The 23,846-nt window shown below is 41.9% G+C and overlaps 1 protein-coding gene and 1 long non-coding RNA gene across 3 annotated transcripts in view; one reads left to right on the forward strand and one right to left on the reverse strand.

Annotated features, from left to right (window-relative positions):
• The window catches only part of PON3 (paraoxonase 3), a 46,583-nt gene extending 29,152 nt beyond the window's left edge, over positions 1 to 17,431 (reverse strand). Inside the window, exons 1-4 of the mRNA XM_055589758.1 lie at positions 17,313 to 17,431; positions 15,817 to 15,887; positions 6,618 to 6,673; positions 544 to 709 (exon numbers count right to left, since the gene is read on the reverse strand). Of these exons, the coding sequence (XP_055445733.1) occupies positions 544 to 709; positions 6,618 to 6,673; positions 15,817 to 15,887; positions 17,313 to 17,425 (406 nt within the window). The 5' untranslated portion in view covers positions 17,426 to 17,431. The remainder of the gene's footprint in view (positions 1 to 543; positions 710 to 6,617; positions 6,674 to 15,816; positions 15,888 to 17,312) is intronic.
• LOC129658910 (uncharacterized) overlaps positions 1 to 23,846 on the forward strand; it is an 86,900-nt gene that overhangs the window by 42,566 nt on the left and 20,488 nt on the right. The gene's annotated exons all lie outside the window — the stretch shown is intronic.

Here is a 23,846-nt window from a genome sequence, read left to right on the forward strand (position 1 = left end):
TCTTAATTTTGATCATGTCTAAATTCATCCATTGTTTTCTTTTATGTTGTTTTATAATGTCACATCTTCACTTTCACTTTTCACTTTCATGTATTGGAGAAGGAAATGGCAACCCACTCCAGTGTTCTTGCCTGGAGAATCCCAGGGATGGGGGAGCCTGGTGGGCTGCCATCTACGGGGTCGCACAGAGTCGGACATAACTGAAGAGACTTAGCAGCAGCAGCAGCAGCAGCAGCATGATGTCACATGATTATTTTCAAAGGGCCTTTAATTTATATGTTAGATTTCTGAGAACAACATTCAGACTGGTTTTGATGGTGAGATGAAAAGGGAATAGGAGAAAGAGGGTTTGACCACAATCTAATCTTCCCCTCTTTCATGCAATTAGAAAAATGTTTTGATATACATTTATTATCTCACAAATATATACCTTTATGGTAAAATAGCATCTTCTCTCCTTTGACATACATGCTGGGTAGTTTGAGGATGAGTGGTTTGGTATTTCCCTCATTTCCCCCTTATTCTTAAGCATTCAGGTTTTACCTTTGTCAATGAAAGTACTCATTCCATGTGGATTAAAGGATGCTTTGTCAAAACCATCACTGATGTTTAATTCCTGGACCCTAGGGTTTTGCTCATTTAAATCCATCAAGAAGATTCGTCCTGGCTTATCTGGTGCAAGGTCTGGCATGCCTGGATATTTTAATCCCTTTAAGAAACAGAGAAACAAAAATGTTCAAAGCTCTAAATTTCTTTGATAGATTTCTGGGATTTTTTTACACTGTCAGGTGTTGCCATTATCTGATTTGAAGGATTACCAGTGTCATCCAAGCCATTGGGAATGGGAATATGGGAAGAACCTATCTTCAGTTTTTAATATATATAGAGAGGAGGTTAAGCCAAAGAGCATAATACAAGAGACTAAGCTGAATAACTTTGTTTGAGTCCCTTAACCTGCCTAAGCTACAGGTTACTTATTTATAAAATGTGGAAGTTAAAATATTTAGTTACTGAGGTTCTTTCTAGTCCTAGGGTGTATGGTTTCATTGCACTGCTCCCACCCTCAGTTCAGTCCAGTTCAGTTGCTCAGTTGTGTCCAACTCTTTGCGACCCCATGAACTGCAGCACACCAGGCCTCCCTGTCCATCACCAACTCCCAGAGTCCACCCAAACCCATGTCCATTGAGTCGGTGATGCCATCCAACCATCTCATCCTCTGTCGTCCCCTTCTCCTCTTGCCCTCAATCTTTCCCAGAATCAGGGTCTTTTCAAATGAGTCAGCTCTTTGCATCAGGTGGCCATGAAACTGGTTCTCCTATTAATTCTTAGCTGATCCTACTCTTTGTCATTATATAATATAACAATGTAGGGTGAGAGCATTGTTACACCCTGCATTGTTATATTATGTAACGACAAAGGTGGGATTAGCTAAGAATTAATAGGAGAACCAGTTTCATTGAGTTGACTATTTCCGACCTGTTTGGTTCCTACAGATTGGTCCAAAGATTTGAATGTGAATCCTTTTCTCCAAATACTGTAAAACATTCATTCCAGTAACTTGTACAGTGGCTGTTTCTACTGGAAGGACCAGGTATTTATCAACCAATAATAGGTGTCCTGAATGTACTGGACCTTTGCTGCATCCGAGGTCACTGTGTCAAAACTTAGGATTGGTTTATTCTATACTAATTATAAAACTCAGCCTACTTCCTCCTTGTATCTTTCCTCTATCACTCTGATGTATGTAAACATCAACAACATTGTATATTTTCTTGTACACTCATGTCTACTTATACCCAGTTTAAATTCTTTCCTTTTCTCTCTTTCTTTCTACTCTAACTTCTCCCTTGCACTCTCTCTCTCCTTCCTCCCTCCCTCTCTTACACACACACACACACACACTTTTACTCATACTATTCTTGGACTTTCCATTGCTTCACCCCTGACCTCTGGGAGAGTAGGTCTTCAGTTCCAAATTCGTTGTTGTTGAGTCACTCAGTTTTGTCTGACTCTTTGTGACCCCATCGACTACAGCAAATAACTCTGCCTATATCTTCAAACTTTTCTTAGAATAGTCCTTCTGTGCTTAAATCTTATAAGAAACCTGGCTTTCCTCAGATAATACCAGCCACTGAAGCCCATCGGTGGAAGGGCTATTCCCTCTATCATTCATCCTCCTTAAGTGACCACACCTAGAGGACAGATCAGCATGCCCCTGTTGTTGCTGTTCAGTTGCCAAGTCATGTCCAACTCTTTGCAACCCCATGGCTGCAGCAGGCCTGGCTTCCCTGTCCTTTGCTATCTCCAGGACTTTGCTCAAACTCTTGTCCATTGAGTCGATGATGTCATATAATCATCTCATCTTCTGTCATGCCCTTCTCCTGCCCTTAATCTTTCCCAGCATCAGGGTCTTTTCCACTGAGTCAGCTCTTCTCAGCCGGTGGCCAAAGTATTGGAGCTTCAGCTCAGTATCAGTTCTTTCAATGAACATTCAGGGTTGATTTCCTTTAGGATTGACTGGTTTGATCTCCTTGCAGTCCAAGGGACTCTCAAGAGTCTTCTCTAGCACCACAGTTTAAAAGCATCAATTCTTTGGTGCTCAGCCTTCTTTATGGTCCAACTCTCACATCTGTACATGACTACTGGAAAAACCATAGCTTTGACTATGCACACCTCTGTTGGCAAAGTGATGTCTCTGCTTTTTAATACACTGTCTAGGTTTGTCAGATTTTCTTCCAAAGAGCAAGTGTCTTTTAACAGCCCTGAGCCATGCACTTCTGCTTCCAGACCTCGAATCTTGCCATCATCAGTTAAGAGCCTGTCTTCTAAGAAAGACTCACTCTTTGCTCACTGCTTCCTTATCAAATTCTCTATAAAGTCTCTTTGCCCTGTTCTAACTTTTATATAGGGCTCTTGCCTGGAAAATTCCATGGACGGAGGAGCCTGGTAGGCTGCAGTCCATAGGGTCTCTAAGAGTTGGACACGACTGAGCAACTTCAGTTTCACTTTTCACTTTCATGCATTGGAGAAGGAAACGGCAACCCACTCCAGTGTTCTTGCCTGGAGAATCCCAGGGATGGGGGAGCCTGGTGGGCTGCTGTCTATGGGGTCACACAGAGTCAGACACGACTGAAACGACTTAGCAGCAGCAGCAGCAGTCTAAAATCAGGTTGAAAAATACTACAAAGTTATCATCTCAACTTCAGTCAGACATTTAATATTCTTTATCAATATTTGTGTTTATTCTAATATGTAAACTACTGTGTATCTCTAAGTATCTCTTCTGGATTTATTTCATTATCTTCCATAGACCACACCATCTTTCTGTATTCTCAGTGGATGACTTTACCTCCTTTTTCACTGGAAAAAAAAAAAAAAAATCCATGCCATTCAACATGAATTTACTCATTCCCTCCTTTATACCTCAGTTTATTCTTCAGTTTTATCAAGTCTCATCCTTTCGCCCTCTTTTCTAAGGAAAGAATATCCTTCTGTTCTTAGTTAATTCCCTGATCTCTAGGGTCTGTCTTTAGAATTCACCACTCATTCTTCACCAGTGTCCCCTTCTTTTACCTGAAAAATTGCTCATTTCTCTTTCCCTGAAATAAATATTTTCCAACTTTACTACTTCAAACAGGCATTTTTCTCACCTTCCTTCACTGTCAAATTTTTTAGAAACATCACTTGACCTTGTTGCCTTGGTTTGAATTGCTCCAACTCTTAATTCTCTGGAATCCATATTCTACCAGTTTCTAGAAATACCTCTATAAAGGTCATATCAACGGCCTCCAAAATGTCTTACTTAATAATCCTTCCATATCTCCTTATCTGTATCTCTGTGGCATTTGACACTATGGTATAACTTTTATTTCTTATCAAAAAATCAAAAGTAGAATTTCCACATAGAATTACTGCTTCTTTTCCTGCCCTTCCCTCCCTCTGTCCTCATCCATCCCTCCCTTCTCATTCTGCACTCTTCCCTTGCAGAGCTCATTCATAAGGTTTCAGGTATTTCTTCTACATTAGTAATTATCAAATATGCACATTTTCCTGGAACCTCTCTATGGAGCCCTAGCTTGCATCCCAACTTCTTCCTAAAGGCAGTTCAAAATCAAATGATCAAAATCAAAATCATCTCTCCTCAAATACTTGCTCTCATTTGTATCTATTCTCTGTTAAGGGAATCACTGCTCTCCCCAATATCAGGCCATACAATGGAGGCTCCAAATCTCTTTCCTTCATAGTCAATTCGTCACTAAGTCCAGTGGCACAAATAGTGGTGACATTCAGGGAAAGATGTCAGAGACACCCAGTTCTTCCCATTTTCACTTGAGGTAAATCTTCTCTTTTCATATAAGGAAAATTAAGCCCAGAGAAGTGAAATGCCTAAATCACTCTGATCATTAGTTGTACAGTGATGTACAACTTTTTCCCATGCCATAAAGAAAGGTTTGACAGTAGATAATATTATATTGCTCAGGAACACTGCTCAGGGCAGAACCCCGCAGCAAGTATGGAGGGAGTTTGGAGGAATGTGAGGGCACTGCCAACTGGTAGAAGGATCAGGTGCTCTGGAAATGGAAATGATCTGATTGGGGAATAAGGGTGGAGCACGGCCAACAAACAGTAAGTGTCACGACGAATGAAACTCTTTGCATATACTTGGTTTTCTGTTTAAAGCACTTAGGTAAGAATTTTGGCATGGATTGCAATTATTTTGATACCATTCACCCCTGAAAATGGCAAAAATGACCTGGGTGTGCAGGCATCTTATTTCCGCCAACAGACTACAGGTACGTGTGGACAAGCATTGAACTCCTCCACTGCCCTCATTCACCAGCACACATATTCAGTAAACAGTCAAGCACCTATGTATGCCAGACACTGTGTCAGGTGCAGCATGGCAACAGACACTCCAAAGTCCTGTCTCAGAAGGACTGAAATCCAGGGAGGCAGCACCAAGCAAGCCCATCAGATACAGGGAGGCATCTAAGACCCTACCCACAGGGAAACTATGGGGGCACAGAAGAGCCACCTTGCCCAGAAACAGAGTGTTAGGGATATTTCTGAGGAATTAAAGTTCCACTACAGTGAGCCCTCATAGGGAACGAGGAGTTAGATGGCAACATGTGAGGAAGGGAGTAATCTTGCTGGCAAAAAAACATGTCAAGTCCCAAGGTAAGGAAGCAGATAGCCTGCTTGGCACCTCTAAATAGGCTAAAAATATCTATCACACAGAATTACTCCCTAAATCAGCAGCTTCCAAACATGTTCTAGGATGGCAGGAAAGGGCAGTAGGAGGTGACCAAGAAGAACAAGGACTTGAATTTATTGCAGTACAGCAAGATTAAAAATAAGCAAAGAACATTATCCTTATCCTATAAGAATGAGTTGTTTGTTATTTTGCAAAAAGAGCTAACGTTTCTCACAATTATTTGTGATGACAATCTCTACTTGCTGAATAACAAGAATTCAGTACACTTACCTCTAGTGAAAATATTAATAGAAAAGAAACATACAGTAGGAACTACACATCTCCTAGCCATAAAATAATTATTTTTAAAGATCTGTTGGGCATCACATTGAAAATCTAAATTGACAGTAGGTAGTTTAAGTCAACAAAGAAAAAGCTTTTCTAGACAGCTTTAGTTTTTGGAGGAAAACTAAAGACATAAAATCCTTCCCACCTACCTACCCTAACATATAGCACACCAGCAGCAATTTAAAATGCATAATGACTATAGACCCTGACTATACTGAAGAATTTAGAAATTGGGACCATTAAGGAATATTTTATGGGCCCCCCTCCTTTTGGCCAAAAAGACATAGATTTTTAAAATGTGTTATTTGATAGTATTTTATTGGCCCAAACGGAATATTAGAACATGCAATTCCAGCAATCAGAATTCACATTGGAAATGTAATTAATATCTACTTTTTTCAAAATCCTAAGTCCCACTCCAAATTGTAACTGATTTAACTAAGTATATGATAATTTTCAATATTTTTACAATATAACATTTTAATGTGTTGAAGTTCAATTCTTCTCATAGCTTCCTAATCATCCCAAACCTGTGAAGGTGGTAATGGAAATAAAATGCATGTTTTTCCTTACTCCTCTTTGAAAGAGCTTTTCTTTAAATGCTGAGGAACCCAAAATGGAAATGCTTTTGGGAAATGCAAAGAAATGCAAGACGGTTATGAATTGAGTAACGTGGCTAACATTCACTCTGCAAACATTTACTGAGTTCCAAACTCAGGCAAGCATGATGAGATGGAATACCGATTAGTCATCTGGAAGATGACTTCCAGAAGCTGAGGCTCAGCCAGTAGGGCAATGATGAGGATGGACAGCCATAGAGCAAATCTGGAGCCTCGTCTAGGAAGTGAATGGAATTCAATATACACTTATCAGCACTCCCCTGGGTATATAACTGCCCACCATGGGGTAGGCAAGCTTGGGCACTTCTGTCTTGCCTCAGTTAGCCTCTGGAATCCCATTTTGGTGCTTTTAGTTGACTAGTTTACACACAAGTGGGACACTTGTGTTGGTGACACTAATGTTCTATGCATACAGCTGTTGACTTGCACATCTGAGGAGCACGGGAAATACTCACACTGGAGATGAAAGCCAGCCCACTAGGAAGGATATCAATATCTTCAGAGCCATTTTCTACAAAAAAAAAAAAAGCTGAGGATCAGAAAGATGCATGAATGGTGGCTTAAAAAGTAATTTCACACACAGTCAAGACTTTGAACTTCTTTTGGAAACTACCTTAACTTTTTGAGCTATTTGCTTGGGAAATAATATTAACTTTCAGGAATCCTGCAGGCATGCTGCTCTCCAGGTCTCCAGGAGAACCTGAGCCAGATTCCTGAAATACTAAATTCTTCTTTTGTTTTTTAATAACTCCATTTTCAGGAGAAAAAAGAAAATAACTATAAAATAAACTCATATTCTAGATTTATTCTTTAAATAAAAACTCCTAGAGCATGTCCTAAGAGATTCAGCTTTACTTGCCACACAAGACAGATCTATAGACCAAGTGATAACATTTGGAAAGCCATCATTGTGAAGGTCACTTAAAGACTTCTCTGTCAAGTATTTCTCTCCTCTAACTTGTTGTTCAGTTCAGTTCAGTCACTCAGTCATGTCCAACTCTTTGCGACCCCATGAACTGCAGCACGCCAGGCCTCCCTGTCCATCACCAACTCCCCGAGTCCACCCAAACCCATGTCCATTGAGTCAGTGATGCCATCCAACCAACTCATCCTCTGTCGTCCCTTTCTCCTCCTGCCCTCAACCTTTCCCAGCATCAGGGTCTTTTCCAATTAGTCAGCTCTTTGCATCAGGTGGTGAAGTATTGGAGTTTCAGCTTCAACATCAGTCCTTCCAATGAACACCCAGGACTGATCAAATTTAGGATGGACTGGTTGGATCTCCTTGGGTCCAAGGGACTCTCAAGAGTCTTCTCCAACACCACAGTTCAAAAGCATCAATTCTTTGGCGTTCAGCTTTCTTTATAGGCCAGCTCTCACATCCATACATGACTATTGGGAAAACCAAAGCTTTGACTAGATGGACCTTTGTTGGCAAAATAATGTCTCTGCTTTTTAATATGCTGTCTAGGTTGGTCATAACTTTCCTTCCAAGGAGTAAGTGTCTTTTAATTTCATGGCTGCAGTCACCATCTGCAGTGATTTTGGAGCCCAGAAAAATAAAGTCTGACACTGTTTTCACTGTTTCCCCATCTGTTTGCCATGAAGTGATGGGACCAGATGCCATGATCCTAGTTTTCTGAATGTTGAGCTTTAAGCCAACTTTCTCACTCTCCACTTTCACTTTCATCAAGAGTCTCTTTAGTTCTTCTTCACTATCTGCCATAAGGGTGATGTCATCTGCATATCTGAGGTTATTGATAACTTGTTGAGGCCTGAAAAATCTATTGTTTTCTAATCATATTGGGAAATTATTAATTGTTCTCTGTTATAAAAGCAACAGATCATACACAACATAAAGCAACTAAACTCCAATTTTAAAAAAGCAATAAATCCTAGGATGAGCTGTTGGAAATAAATGAATTTGGAAGATTTTACTTAGATCCTTTTCTCACTGAGAGATGGTCATGGGCATTTTTCTATAGAAAGAAACATATAATGAATAAGTTATGACTGAGAACAGGAATGAAAAGGAGATTCACATGTTTTCTAGCAAAGAGGTGGACCCATATATGATGTGTTCCCAGGCAGGCAGCATTGAAGATGCAAGCAATGGTTATGGAATATGGCAAATGGTAATTTACAAATCTGATTGAAACAATGTATCAAAGCCACATGTTCTTAAAAATGCCATGTTCAAACTCTCCCATTAGGAGGCTAGGTCTGTATCCTCTTCCCTTAACCCTGGGTGGACCTTTCTAACTGCTCTGACAAATTGAATGAGGAGAAAGTGATGCTAGCTGACATACAAAGTCAAGTTATAATCAAACCTGCCATTGCTTTCTCTCTCCAAGCATGTGGCTTGGGAGCCCTGATTCTAAATATAAGAAGTCTGGCTATTTTGCAGGTACAGAGGAGAGACTGTGGAGAGACCACATGTGGTACAGAGGGGTCTGAAAGTGTCTCAGATGAGCTGAGACACCCTAGCTGATGCAAAGGGAATAGAGATGAGCTGCCTCCCCTGAGCCCGGCCAAAACTACAAACTCATGAGCAAAATAACTACCATCCTTCTCAGTCACTAAGTTTTGAGGTAGTTTGCTGCACAGCTATAGTAAATAGAATGCATGGGAAAATGGTTACCTGAGGTAATGGATTCCTAAGGAGAATGGGGGAAATAAAAGTGGAATAAAGCCCCCCCAAAAAAATGCAAATTTGAATCATCAGAGTAATAAACAATAGGCACTGAAAACTGGAGGATGGAAAAAGATTTAATCCTATTGATTATACTGAAGATGAAAACTAATCCCCAACTAGGAACCTGAAAACTAATCACAGCTTTCCATTTTCTAAGCATTCCAGTTAATCAAGATTTACCAATATATGGTGTTTTGATGGTCTGAAAGATTTAATGCTTTTTCTACATGGAATAGGGCTTCCCAGGTGGCACCGTGGTAAAGGATCAGCCTGCTAATGCAGGAGATGCAAGAGATGTGAGTTTGATCCCTGTATCGGGAAGATCCCCTGGAGCAGGAAATGGCATCCCACTCCTGTATTCTTGCCTGGAGAGTCCCCTGGACAGAGGATCCTGGCGGGCTACAGTCCATGGGGTTGCAAAGAGTCAGACACGACTGAGTACGCATGCCCTGCCCTACATGGAGTAAAATAGACTTGGGGAGAATCCAGCAAATTGAATAAAACAGTTTTAAAAATGATGTTGAATATGGGTGGATTAGTTTTTAAAATTCATTTATTAATTTGTGTTTTTTTTAATTGTCAGGTTTTTTGGTTCACTTTTGGCTGTGCTGGGTCTTCATTGCTGCATGGGCTTTTCTCTAGTTGTGGTGAGCAGGGGCTACTCTTTAGTTGCAATGCATGGACTTCTCCCTGCTGTGGCTTCTCTTGTAGCACAGCATGGGCGCTAGGGCACAGGCTCAGTGGTTGTGGCGCATGGGTTTAGTTGCTCTGCAGCATGTGAGATCTTCCCAGATCAGGTTTGGAACCCATGTCTTCTGCATTGGCAGGCAGATTCTTTCCCATTGAGCCATCAGGGAATCCCCTGGATGGGTTAGTTTTTGAACAAACCTTTTTCTATCTCTTTTTTCCTCTAAACACCACTTCTGGGCTTCCTTTTGCCCTAGTCTCCTTCTGCCTCTATCCTGGCTGGAAATACTCACTAGCCTGTACCTGCACTTGGCTATTTCTCATAGCAGAGCACCCATTTACTCTAGTCCCAGGGTGTCAGCTTCCACCCACATACTCTTAACTCTCCAATCTCTAAATCAAGCCCAAAACTTTCTCCCAACTTCCAGACCTCTGTATTCACCTGTATATACATGAATAGTGAAAGTCACTCTGCTGTGTCTGACTCTTTGCGACCCCATGGACTTCTCCATGGACTTCTCTAGGCCAGAATACTGGAGTGGGTAGCTGTTCCCTTCTCCAGAGGATCTTCCCAACCCAGGGATCAAACCAGGTCTCCCATATATAGGACATTTCTATCGGGCCTTTTCATTTCTCATGTTCAACATGTATCAAAGCGATCTGGAAATTTCCCTCTTAAATCTGCTCCATTTTGTATATTTCATTTTCAGTGGATGACATTTCCATCCCCCAAGTACCCAAAGTAGGAACCTTGGAGTTATCCTTGATGTCTTCCTTTTCCTTACTCCCTAAAACCATCTGATCACAAGTCTTTCAAACTCTGGAACTCCCTCCTGGATTTCTGTAATAGCTTCCTAGTAGGTCCACTTTGCTCCCCTACAAGCATTCTTTTTTTTTTTTTTTTTTTAAATTTTATTTTATTTTTAAACTTTACATACTGTATTAGTTTTGCCAAATATCAAAATGAATCCGCCATAGGTATACATGTGTTCCCCATCCTGAACCCTCCTCCCTCCTCCCTCCCCATTCCATCCCTCTGGGTCGTCCCAGTGCACCAGCCCCAAGCATCCAGTATCGTGCATCGAACCTGGACTGGCAACTCATTAAATCGCAAACTTGACCCTGTAATTGCCCCTGCTTAAAACCCTCCAAAGGTCCAGTAGGGCTGGCAGTAAAATACTGAAACTCCTTGACCTAGATCCGCAGTTCGATGCCTCTTGGCTCCGATCTCAATTCTTGGGGCTCCCAGCTTTCGCTGCCTTTTCCAGGCGTGCTGCAGCACTCTGTCAGCAGTTCTGAGGTGGGCCAGGCTTGTTTACCTGCATACCTGAGCACATGCTGTTACCTGCTTCTTGGCAACACACGTTTCCCACACCCAGTCTCACCTCCACTTGACTGAGTATCACAGGCCCTTTGAGATGACTTGGATGCTGTCCCCTCAGCTTTTTCAACCTCTCTTGGCTCCAAAATCCAATTTGTGTACTAACATGGTCACCTGTGACTACCTCCACCATGATATTTTCCACACTTGGGCTGCAACTTGCTTGGATCAAGGACCTGGTTTTATTCAGTACTGTGTCCTTGTACCCAATATAACACCTGCCTTTTCACTATAAAAGCTTTCAGCCACAAGCTGGTTGACTGACTAAAAAGGAGAAACTGCTTTAGTTTTTGAACTTTGTCTTGTTTGAGGTTAAATTATTGACAAGTGAGTGTTAATTTCTGAATAGAAGATGTCCTGAATTGTATAATTTCTGATTTAGTCTTTTCATCTTCCAAACACCGTTTCACACATCTCCCATGATAGCACTAACATGCTTCAGTAATTCACCTGCAGCATGAGTGGGCATTTTCCAGAGATGCTATGCTGGGGTTTTTTTTGTTGTTTTTTTTTTTACTTGCTCTGTCCACAGCACAGGGAAGCTGGTGCTTTGCACTCAGATGTGGAAAAGAATTAGTAGCTGATTGTACATTATTCCTGACCCTCCTTTATCCCCCTCCCTGACCTGTACTGCATCTGCATGATGACCCAGTGCATCTTAGCAACAGGGGCTCCTGTGGGAGTAAAAGCCTCTGGGACACCCTCCCCTGAGTCCTCTCCATATACTCATTACCCTGTGCACAGACAACATTAAAACCCCACTGCTAAGTCTAAAACCAGTCTTACAAATAGGTATCTACTCCCTTTTAATCTGTCCACCCTATTTTTTGGCATAACCTCATTTCTCTGGCCTCCAATTGTTCTCTATAGACGTCTTGAGAAAAAGTCATGCCAAAACATTACTATCAATTAATATTATCATTTCACATCTTCGAGGGAAGAAAATAGCCAGCTAAGAAAACAAATGGAAACTACCATGGAGTAGAATCATATCTTGGAGACACGGGAAGCTACAGGAGAAAGGGAAGGAGAGGAAGATAGGAAGACTCCATATACAATGGCTGTCTGTCTACTTGATAATTCTGTCAAGGGTAAGCTAATAAAGCTGTTCCTATTTCAAGGGCAACTTTGATTAGCCAAATAACTTCCCAGTTAAGCCAATCTTTGAGCCTCAAAGCCTTGGAAAAAAGATGAATTTAATATAAAAAAGATCTTTGAGGTATGATTTCTGAGAGGTTAGAATTATTTCACTTTTTAAGCTTTCTTTCTAGAAAGAATACTGGGGAAAGAATGGGACTTCCCTGGTGGTCCAGTGGTTATGACCCAATTCTTCCAATTCAGGGAGCTTGGGTTCGATCCCCGGGAGGGGAACTAAGCTCCCACATGCCACACAGTGCAGCCAAAATAAATAAATAAATAAATAATAATGAGGAAGGAGAACAAAAAGAGGAAAAGTTTGTTCTGACAATAAAGTGGAAGTTTTAGTCGTGTTTGACTCCTTGCAACCCCATGGACTGTAGCCCACCAGGCTCCGCTGTCCACACATGCATTCCATGTCCATGGAGTTCTCCAGGCAAGAATACTGGAGTGGGTAGCCACTCCCTTCTCCAGGGGATCTTCCTGACCCAGGGAATGAACCCAGGTCTCTTGCATTGCAGGCAGACTCTTTACCATCTGAGCCATCAGGCAAGCCCTCGACCAATAAAACTAATCAGAAAAGTCTTAGGTCTTGAAGAAAACACAAATCAGAAATTTTCCCCAGCTCTGTTACTGCCTACTATACTCTGCCTTCAATTCTTTGGTTTTCCATGCTTTCACAAAGCTTTTCACTCTCAGAGAGGAGGGTCTTACGAATATCATCTCATTAGTGAGCTTTGTTTAAATGTCCAACTTGCCCTGTCTTGGTCAGCTCTATTGATTAATATTTCACTTTTTTGCATTCAGATTTTCTGTTTTCTGCCGCCACCATACTTCCCTGAAACTCCGTAATAAAAATGTGCTGTCAGTAGATAAGAAAGGCAGTGTTACACAACAGAGAGTACAAAGGCATGGAAGAAAACCACTGTGCCTCTTAATGTAGACCTGGCACCTTCTCGTTCTGAACCACTGGGCAGGGAACTTCATTCTTCTGGGTGTCAGTTTCCTAATCTCCAAAGACAGATGGCAGCACCCACCTTACGGGGTGTTTGTGAGGATGATGTACAGTGTTTCCAAAGGACTCAGCAGAGAGCCATAGACACTAGGCCTTTGATAAGGTAGTAGTATTATTTTTAGATATATAGCAGTATTGTCCTATTGACAAATGACCCATGATCATTCTCACTTGTTAAGTTCTGTAAATATAGAATGTATATATGCCAATAGACATGAGATGTGCATGCCTTTTTTTCTTCTGCTCTAGTTTTTTTAAATAATTGTATTTATTTTTGGCTGTGCTGGGTCTTCGTCGCTGCGAGGGTTTTCTCTAGTTGTGGAGAGCAGGGACTACTCTCTTGCTGGAGTGCACAGGCTTCTCACTGCAGTGGCTTCTCGTGTTGTCAAGTGCTGCAGAACACGGGCTCTGGGCACGCTGGCCTCAGGAGTTGTGGCTCCCGGGCTCCAGTGCACAGGCTCAGCAGTTTTGGCACACAGGCTCAGTTGCTCTGCACCATGTTGGATCTTCCTGGATCAGGGATAGAACCCGTGTCTTCTGCAATGGCAGGTGGATTCTTTACCACTGAGCCACCAGGGAGGCCCCTTCTGCTCTAGTTTTAACTTCTCAAGCCTATTTGAATCATACAATCTGAGAGTTGGGCTAGACTTTAACAATGCTTTAATAATGCTCTAATTACTGTCTAAATTAACTGGCAGACTCTTTTGAGAGATATATATATAATTAATATGAATATTACTCCACAAGGCAGTAAACAAATGATTGAATGTTACATTTTCTTATTTTTTTAATCAAATTAAATCTGACCCCAAACCCACATTGCACTAAACTGGTAAGAAGTTCAGCCTGAATCATTATTGGGTCTCTCTGCCAGGGTTGTGCAAACAGCTTAATAAACAAAGCTGTGGACTTTGGGGACGTCCACATGGCCTTTATTCTACACTAGTCACCACTGAAATATTCATTGCCAAGCTCATGTGGTCCCTTTAATTTAGAAAATTTTGCCAGTTATACATACTGTGCGCGTGCACACACATGCAACCTTTGCTCATGCTGTGACACACAAGTGTAAGGGGTCCAGCCTCCCTGAAGGTATATTGTGGCCATTTCTTTACAAGGTCTTGATTCTCCCCCAGAGTGGGACAAAGCTCCCTGTTATTTGAAACAACAACAACAACAACCACATATTCTCCTTCCATCTCCATCAGAAGCCTTTGAAGGAGCCCAGGTTTTTAAATATCAAAGTCAGGAAATGCTTTGTCTTGAGTTCCTTCTGCTTTCTAGCTCGCAATACACACCTCATCTAACACTAGGGAGCACAGAGGCCAGGCTGTTTCCCTATTTGTTTTAGAAATTGAGAGGGGAAATAAAGAAAGAAAACCAAAATCAAAAGGGCTCTTTTATATATATATATATATATATATATATATTAGTAACTTATCTTGGAGATCATTTATATTACAATAAGCTATACTGTTGTCCTGTCACATACTGAAATAATTCACAGTCCTTGACCCTAGGAGGTTTACAATCTGATTGTGAGAGAAAGACACTGTTGGCTCTAAAATAAAGCATGTGGCAGGTGTCTCAAGTGAATGGGAGTTTCAGAGTGCTCTGAGAGTTCAGGGGTAGAAGAGGGATTTCCAGCTGATTTCAGCAAGCAGCAATGAAGAAATCTTTGGAGGTAATTTCATGAGCAAAGGTGAGAAAATGAAAGAATACATTCCTAGAACAGCATCTGGCTAGATTTTTTTTTCCCCCTAGTAGTATCATCAGGGAGAGTTAAAGGCTCGGAGCCAGAACAAGCAGTTGAAGCAGTAAGGAGTAAATGAGATCAGCTCTATGTGGGGGCCCAGGAGAGGCCAACAGGTCTCACATGAAACAGTGAGGGGAGAGGGGAAAATAAATGGCTCCTTCATTTTTTTTTTAAGATTTTTAAAGTCTTTATTGAATTTGTTACAACACTGCTTCTGCTTCATGTTTTGGTGTTGTGGCCTCAAAGCCTGTGAGATCTCAGCTCCCTGACTAACGATGGAATCCATATCTCCTGCATCAGAAGGCAAAGTCTTACCCACTGGACTGCCAGGGAAGTTCAAGATTCCTAAATTTTGAACTGAAACTCTTTGAGAATGCAGGTACCAAGCTTAAGAGAAGTCTGGAAGAAGAACTGATTATGGCTGGGGTGTGAGAGAGGAAATGACAGAAAGGCAAAGTAGATTTCAAACAGAAAAAAAGGCCTGCAGTTTGAGAGATCAGGGATCCAACTATGGATTTTCGATTAATTAAGAAGAAAAACCTCAATTGATTGGGAGGTTCTTGAGAATAAGGGCTAAGTCACATTTCTTTTAGTACTAGCAGATAAATTTTGAAGGCAGTGACACTGGAAGCTAGGAGTATCATCAAGGAGAGGGGAGAAGAAAAAAAAAAAAGAAGTAAGGCAACAGAAAAAGACAGAGAAGGAAATGAAATGTCAGAGTGGACAGGAGCAGAGTCCAGCGAGGGACCAACCAAAGAGTAGTCAACAACATATTTCAAATGATGGAGAGATGTCAGTAAGAGGACCGAGAAAAAGCCATAGATTTTGACGTTTAGGACACCCCTTGGAGACGTGGAATCAGATAGCTTGGGTAAAATCGATGAGGCTGAAGCCTCGGTAGGAGGGTTTAAGGAGTAGCCGTGGATTAAATTAGCAGCTTCAGTCAGGGGGATGGTGACCAGGAAATTGTACTGTCATATACATACCAATTCCCTCAATAAGGTGGCAGTTCTGGGATTCTACTGACTCCACTTCTCGATATGCATTCATTCTTTCTCTGTGGAAAATAAAAACACTGGAGATCAATGCACAACATCCAAAATCAATGTCTAACCAGTCTTTAACCACCTTCAAATTCATTAACTCTCTTTCTCATCATTTATGGATGATATCACAAATAAGTAGCCATCTCCCTTTATTTACATTTACTTATATAATGTGGACACACTGGGTAATGTGCCTATATTTTTTAATTTAATAGTATATAAGTATTATTAATTTAAATGCACAAAATACTATTATCAAATGTGATAAAGCATCATCTATTATAAATCTGCACTTTGGTTCCCTTAATCCCTTACAGTCTTGCCTTTTGATCCTTGTCCCCAACTGCCTTCCCCAAATTCAACAGGGTCTCCTAATAGCTAAACTCTGTAGCTTTTGCTTTATTATTTTTAAAATTTTATGTTCATTTACTTTGCAAGTTCATGAGTTTATTAAACTGACCATAGTTTAAACAATTGGCCAAATTATTTTTTAATAGTGTTTTTGATTCCACAGTGAAACATTCTTCTAAACACAAGGAATAATTTTACATTTTTATTAAATTGTATTCAGGAAGATTCTATACTTATCTTACCGTGACTTTAAAAAAATGCTCTTTAGATTGGCTTTATAACTATCATTATTTTTTATGATTTTCTCACTTGCATGCACTGGGAGCAAATGTAACAATAAACTCAAGCTGAACTAGAATGTATTATCAAAAAGCACCATGCTCCTCAACAGATTCTGCCAATAGATATGAACCTCTGAGAAGACCAACTTCTATTTAGAGAAATAAATAAAAACAACCCAAAGAGGACTGAAAGCAAGTAGAGGCTAACATCTATTTGGGAACACATGTCATCATCTAACAATCATTTCTTCTTACTAGCCCAGTATTCTCCTGAGATATTTCTGGAATGGCTATCACCACCAGATCTTCCACTTCAAAAGGTCAGGTCAGATACCGAGACAATGCCAATCTCCCCTTGCAGGTTTCAGTTCATTTCCCTGCTGTCCTGCTAGCTCCTTTAATCTGGTAACCCGGTACCCCTCAAGGTTGAACTTGCCTTGGACAACCTCTGAGTCAGCCTAAAACATTCAGCCGGTAGCCTGGCTCCCTCCTCCCAAGACCAGCGCTTCCAACAGTTAGGTTATTCAAGGGTGGGTGGAATGCTGAGGGTGACCTGGGGAAGGGGGGCAGTTGCATAACTTTCAGAAAATAAATCGGGGCATTTCTGCCTCACGATCTTAGGAAAGGCAAGAAATCAGCTCACTTTCCACATCAGAGCTTCTCAAGGGATAGTTTGTTAGGTGCGATTGAGAAGACGGGGTCCCCAACAGCTCATTCTTACCGGCTATGAAGGTGGCCCGGGGCAGCCCTTAACCTAACTTGGAAGAAGAGAAAAAGCCCAGGACGCTCAAGATGCCAACTCACCTAAAGGTCAAAAATCTCTCCCCGACTAGGGCCAGGCCGGCGCCCAGCAGGATAATTGCCACCAGCTTCCCCATGGTCTCCGGGGTCCAGGGCGCGCAGGGCGTGCAGGGCATTCGGGAGGGGCTGCGGGCCGCGCCGGTCCCGCCCCCAGTGGTGCCCGCCCCGCCCCTCCTGCTCCCGGGCAGGTGCGCTGCCAAGGCTCTGGGCTAAGGTCGCTGCGTCCCGCCCTTCGCCGCAGCGCTGCTCCGGGTTCAAGGCCACATTCACCTGCTTTCAAGGAAACCTTTACTCGCGGATTCCTTTATTCTTCAGGGCTCAAAATACAGAGACAGGACCCATACCCCTGGGTTCCCTTGGCAGTTTTGGCGAGATCCCACGGGTGGGTGGGACGATAGAGGAGGAGGTTTGCTGCCAAAAGCTGCGGAATTCTACCTCAGCTCCTCAAGTGGCCTGAACGGGAAACTGGAGGGGCAGAGAGTGCGGGGAGCTGTAGTACAGACCCAGAAACTGCAGTTTGTGGAAGGTAAGGTGTTCTAAGAGACGCAGAATTGATCCCACACACAGGGTGGAGGCGGGGTGCGGGGAGGGGGAGGGTGGATTCTGTTTGTGGACTGGGCGGATTTGTGAATGTCAGCATCTGCCCCCAACATTTGAGATAAAGTCAGGAGAAGTGAAGGGAAAGAAATAAATAGAATAGGTAACAAGATGAGCAGAACGGAGGAGAGACTGGGAGAAGGGAAGCATAGCTTCGTTGGAAGGTTAGACTTTCAAGACTCCTAGATCCTTCTTTCTTCTGGATCTTTAGATCCTGCCAGGCAAATAATCTGCACCCTCCCACACTCATGATAAAGATCAGGTTGAAAGAAGGGGAGCACGAGGTGGAAAAGACTTAAAGAGTTTGGGCAAAGCCAAGTAGCATCTTCAAGATCTGTTTTTATTTTCCACAAGGGAAAAAAAAAAGGACTATTTCTATTGAGTTTAAGTAAACAGTGTTTGAGAGAACACAGAAGTGGAGATATTAAGTAAAGGAGGTTTCTGACTTATGGGATACATAAATACTGTTTGAATACATAATTATAGTGGAATAATAAAGCTTGCCATTTATGCAGCACCTACTATGTACCTTGCATTGTCCTTAGAACTTTGCCTATGTTAACTTTTGATTATTGGTACTTCTCTGAGGTAGGTAACATCCCAGTTTTATAGGTGAGAAAGCCAAGGCACAGATTAACTGTGTAACTTGCCCTTGGCCACACAGCTAGAGAGTGGCAGTGTGAGCCCTTCCTGTGCCCTTCCTCAGTTATGCTGAGTTTTATTAAAGCTGTGGAGGAAGGGCTACTAAAGGAACACTGGAACATCTGGAATTGCATTGATAAGACAGTTACTTCTTAGAAGATTAATTTGAAAAGAGTTCACACAGAGGAGGAATATGTATTTATATCTGCCTGCTGCTGCTGCTGCTAAGTCACTTCAGTCGTGTCCGACTCTGTGCGACCCCGTAGACGGCAGCCCACCAGGCTCCCCCATCCTTGGGATTCTCCAGGCAAGAACACTGGGGTGGGTTGCCATTTCCTTCTCCAATGCATGAAAATGAAAAGTGAAAGTGAAGTCGCTCAGTTGTTTCCGACTCTTCGCGACCCCATGGACTGCAGCCTACGAGGCTCCTCTGTCCATGGGGTTTTCCAGGCAAGGGTACTGGAGTGGGGTGCCATCGCCTTCTCCGATATCTCCCTGTATTTCTATAAAAATATTGGAAAGATACACAAGAAACTACCAAACTGGTTTCCCCTAAGTGGGATAGATGGGATGGCAAGGAGACTTTTCAACCTTTTTAAAAAATATTTTATTTATTATTTGTGGTTGTAGCTCATTGCTACATGAGCTTTTCTCTGGTTGCAATGGGCAAGGGCTACTGTCTGTCTGGTTGTGGTACGCAGGCTTCTCAATGCAGTAGCTTCTTTTGTTGCAGATCACAAGTGCTGGGGCACTCAGGCTTCATCAGTTGTGATGCATGGGCTCAGTAGATGTGGTTCCTAGGCTCGGGAGCACAGTGCTTAATTGCTCCAGGGCACTTGGGACCTTCCCAGAGCAGGGATCAAGCCTGTTTCTCCTGCCTTGGCAGCCAGACTCTTTACCACTGAACCACCAGGGAAGCCCTCAACATACCTTTTAATATAACTTTGATTTTTAATAGAGACTCCTGTGAAAACAGTGACCCATATTTCAGAAGAAAATGCGTAAATACACACCACACACACACACACACACATATGGTGCGGAGATTCTGCTGCTGCTGCTGCTTCACATTTCTTCACTTAGTCGACACCCTGCATGTTTGTTTCGAAGAAAGACAGACCCCATGGATCACTGTGTGGTGATGACTCTCCAGACAGGTTCATGGCCACTGCGTTTGAATTGTTCTCTGGAATGGCGTGTGTGAGTCCATGGGAGACTGGGAAGGAAGGGAAGGAATGTTGCTTGGCGTTCGCACTCAGCACTGTTTGGTGAGCACTAACAACTACTTGCCCAGCACTGAAGACTTGGTGTGAGCAAGATGCCCTTGCCTTCAAGGGGCTTACATCCTAGAGGGCAAATATATTTAAAGGAAGGAAGGGAGGGAGGATAGAAAAAAAGGAAAGAAGCAGGAGGGAAGGTGAAGCCAAAAAGCAGAAAAAGACAAGTAAAGAAGTAAGTTGTTTCATGTTCTTTTATGAAATAATCAGTCATGTATAGCCATGAGAGGAGACAGAGAGGCTCAGGAAATAATAGTCTTTTATACTCACAAAACTTAGAGACAGAAAGACAGGCATGGTACAGGGCCATGTGGGAAAGACGCCTGGGTGATTGGAAGGCAGAAAACAGGACAGGAGGGTTGAAGCTGCTCCCTTTATTGGGGGTTTCAGTCGTGTCCAACTCTTTGTGATACTATGGACGGTAGCCCACCAGACTCCTCTGTCCATGGCATTCTCCAGGCAAGAATACTGGAGTGGGTTGCCAGTGTACAGCCTAGGCTGAACTACTTAGGATTGGCTAGTTTGAATAATTTTGGCAGGTTTGAGGCTATAAGGTAGTTGCTAGTTTCCTGGCACCTAGTTCTGGGATGACTACAGCAGAGGAATATTGTCTCTTGGCATGTAAGGGCCACATAGAGGGGATATGGCTCTGGACCACTTAGTTTGTGAATCAGAGACATGCTTCTGGTGGAGCCCCTTGCTGTCTCCCAGAAGTGGAAAAGCCTCTCTAAAGAGGTGACATTAAAACTGAGACCTGAAGTGAGAGAAGAAACTAGGTTTGTAAAGAGTGGGAGGAGGGGAATTTCAGTTGAGGGAAAGATCTTGGTGTTTGCCAGGACCTGCAGTTACAGTGTGGCCCAAGCCATTGCTGGATGAAGTTGGAGAGGGAAGCGGAACCCAGATCACATAGCATCTTGCAGGTCTTAGTGGAGAGATCGGTAACACAGAAAGGTCTTGCAGGAGATGATGTGATCTAAGTACTTTGCTACTGAGCAGGAAATAGATTGGAGAGGGGAAAAACTGGTAGACAGAAGTCCACCTGCAAAACTGTTTGGGGTATGAGGTAATAATAGAGACTGCTGCAGAGAGAGGAGAATGGATCTGAAAGATGTCATTTGAGATAGAGTTGGGTAGACTTTCTGATAGTTAAGGACAAACATGATATGAAAGATGACTGCAAGGTCTGAGCTGGCGATGTTAATTTTGGAGTAATCAGTATATAGGGAGTACATAAAGCCATTGGAATGCATGGGAGAGAGGAAAGATCACCCAATTTTGGCCCTCTTCCATTACATTTCTATTAATATTTGGATGAGGTGTGCAAACCAGCAAAGGAGGGGAACACAGGAGATAATGAGAATAGTGTTGAGAAAGCCAAGGCGGAAGAGTGTTTTGAGAAGGAAAGAAGAGAACACGCCAAATGCTGCTTAGAAGTCAGGTAAGATCAGAGCAGAGATAGAGGTAATTGGATTTGGCAACACAAAGATCTCTGATGACCTTTACATGAACAAAGACCAACTGTAGTTGGTTGACAAGTGCATGGGTAGTGAGAAAGAAGAGACAGTGTGGATCTCAAAGACTTTACTTATGATGGGTGTGTTAGTTATGTATTATGATGCACTAAACTATCCCCAAACAAGGTAGCTTAAAATTCATGATCTGAGCATTGTTGTTGGTCAGAAAGTGGAAGCAGCTTAGTGAAGTGCTTCTGGTTCATGGTCGGTCATGAGGTTGCGGGAATCTGAAGGCATTTCAATTGCACGTCTGACGTCAGGAGACCTAAGCTCCTTGCAATGTGGACCTTCCCAAGGGCTGCCTGAGAAATGTCTTCAGGATAAGGCACCCAACTTTCCCCAGTGAGTGGCCTGAATGAGGGAGCAAGGAGGAAACCTTGACGCCTTTTATGACCGAGTCTCAAAAGTCACGTGTTGTTACTTCTGCATTATTCTGTTTGTTAGACATCAGTCACTAAATCCAACCCACTCTTAACACATTATTGACAGGGGCATTTTTGCAGAAACTAACACCTGTGGCTGGCGATTTGTTATGTAAGTGAATATCAAAACATCTTCTGGTCGATATTGTGCATAACAAAAGATGTATGAATATGTCTGTGGTCAATAAGTTGTTAAGGAGCAGTGCATTAAGCTTGCCTTTGGGGGAAGAATGTCAAATCTTTGGGCATATTTTAAGCCATCAGTGGAATCCAGAGAAATGATGTGGTGGTTAAAAATGTGAGATCAAGGGAGTGTTGTCTTTTAAATGGGAGATGCAGTCAGAAGATCTTTGTGCTAATGAAAATGAATCAGTAGGGAAAGAGTTTGATGATGCAGAAGAGAGAAGGGATAATGGACAAACTAAAGTCCTAAGCATGGTTGGAGGACTCCTTCTCCACTTTAACAGTAGAAATAGGAGACGGTGGATGCAGCTACAGTGAGAGGTGTAACTTTGGGAGGGGAAATGTGAGGGGGCTTATATCTAGTTGTTTCCATTTTCTCAATGAATTATAAAACAAGACCTACAGACCAAAGTGTGAATAGATAAAGGATTGTGGGAAGTTTGAGGAAAAGGAGAAGCTATAAAATTACTAACTCAAGAAAGAGAAAAGCTAATCTACCAAAGAAATTGAGGATTGCTTGGCATTTTGAGTACCACATCTGAGCTTTGACATTCATTCAAGAGAAACCATCCAGCTGTTTTGTGATTTTTCCCAGGTCATAGATAGCTGCTCAGGTGCATGCGTGAAGTAAAGAAACAGTTTGAGTTTTGCTTCCTAAGACACTCGGAGGAGAGACGTATAAAGGGGTTGAGAGTATACTCAAGGAAGTGATTACAGGATGGAAGCTGGATTGGATAAGCAGAGATATTATGCAGAAGAGGGGACAGTTGGAAGGGGAGAAAGTTCTGGGGCTAGGGTTATCAATCAGTTTGAGGTTGGAACAATTCAAAAATTTTAGAACGATGGCAGTACCTGAACAGATGACTTAGAAATGAAGGGGGGTGGTGGTTGCAGAATCTGAGACTTGAAATAAAGGTTTTACAGGTAAGAAAGTTTCTGATACAGAATATAGCTGTAGGAGCAGATGGCTGAGGCAGTGGAAGAATGGGTATTGGGGGTAAAAATTTGAGGCACACAGAAGCTATGTGTTGGAGGATTTATCCATGTAGACTTTTAAATCACTGGGAAGGAAAATGGAATAGAGACATTCTACTTTATTAGATAATTGTACTAATTTCCTTCAAAATGAATATTAATCTAGTTTGGATAGAAATTAAAGTAGAAATCTGTGAAAAGGTAAGAAATATCTCCCTAGGAACTGATAGAAAATAATTTCCAGAAAAATGAGAAAGAATGTAGAAGAGGAAAAAAGGGAGTTCAATGACAGATAATTTTTTAAAAAATAGAGTATTGTCCATTGATATTAATAATATAAATAATGGAAGAAGAATCACCATTTTGCAACTCCAATGTAATAATAATTGGACAAGAACACTACTGGATGCCAAATACATGAAAGGTTTTAGGGAATAGAATATTCACTTGGATTTATAAAAAGAAAGAAAAAATTAACCCTGTTGAGCAGGTGATCACCACCTTAATCAGTTACTCCGATTTACCATCACAAAGAGTGAAAAAAACCTATGTTTATAATCTGCTGCAATGCAGTGTGAAGTACAGGTCACTTATTAGTATTCTTGTCAAAATTGTTTAACCTGAATCTGTTCAAGCCTAGGGTAACTTCTAATTTACAGGAAATATGAGTGCTGCTGAACTGAGCTCAGGACTCCAGGAAGAAACTATCAAGTAAATTCAGAATGTAGATCATTCCAGAAGATACCTTGCTTGCACTGAAAAATGTGTCATTAAAAATAAAAACAAAAAATAGAAAGACTGTTTCACATTAACAAGGATTCAAGAGACATAAGTAAATGTGAATTGTGATCCTCGATTGAATTTTGGATTAGGGAGCATGGGGGATGGGAGGGTTAGCAATTATTAAAGGCATTTGGAGACCACTGA

The sequence above is a fragment of the Bubalus kerabau genome, chromosome 8 (assembly GCF_029407905.1).
Source record: "Bubalus kerabau isolate K-KA32 ecotype Philippines breed swamp buffalo chromosome 8, PCC_UOA_SB_1v2, whole genome shotgun sequence".
Taxonomy (NCBI): Eukaryota; Metazoa; Chordata; class Mammalia; order Artiodactyla; family Bovidae; genus Bubalus; species Bubalus kerabau.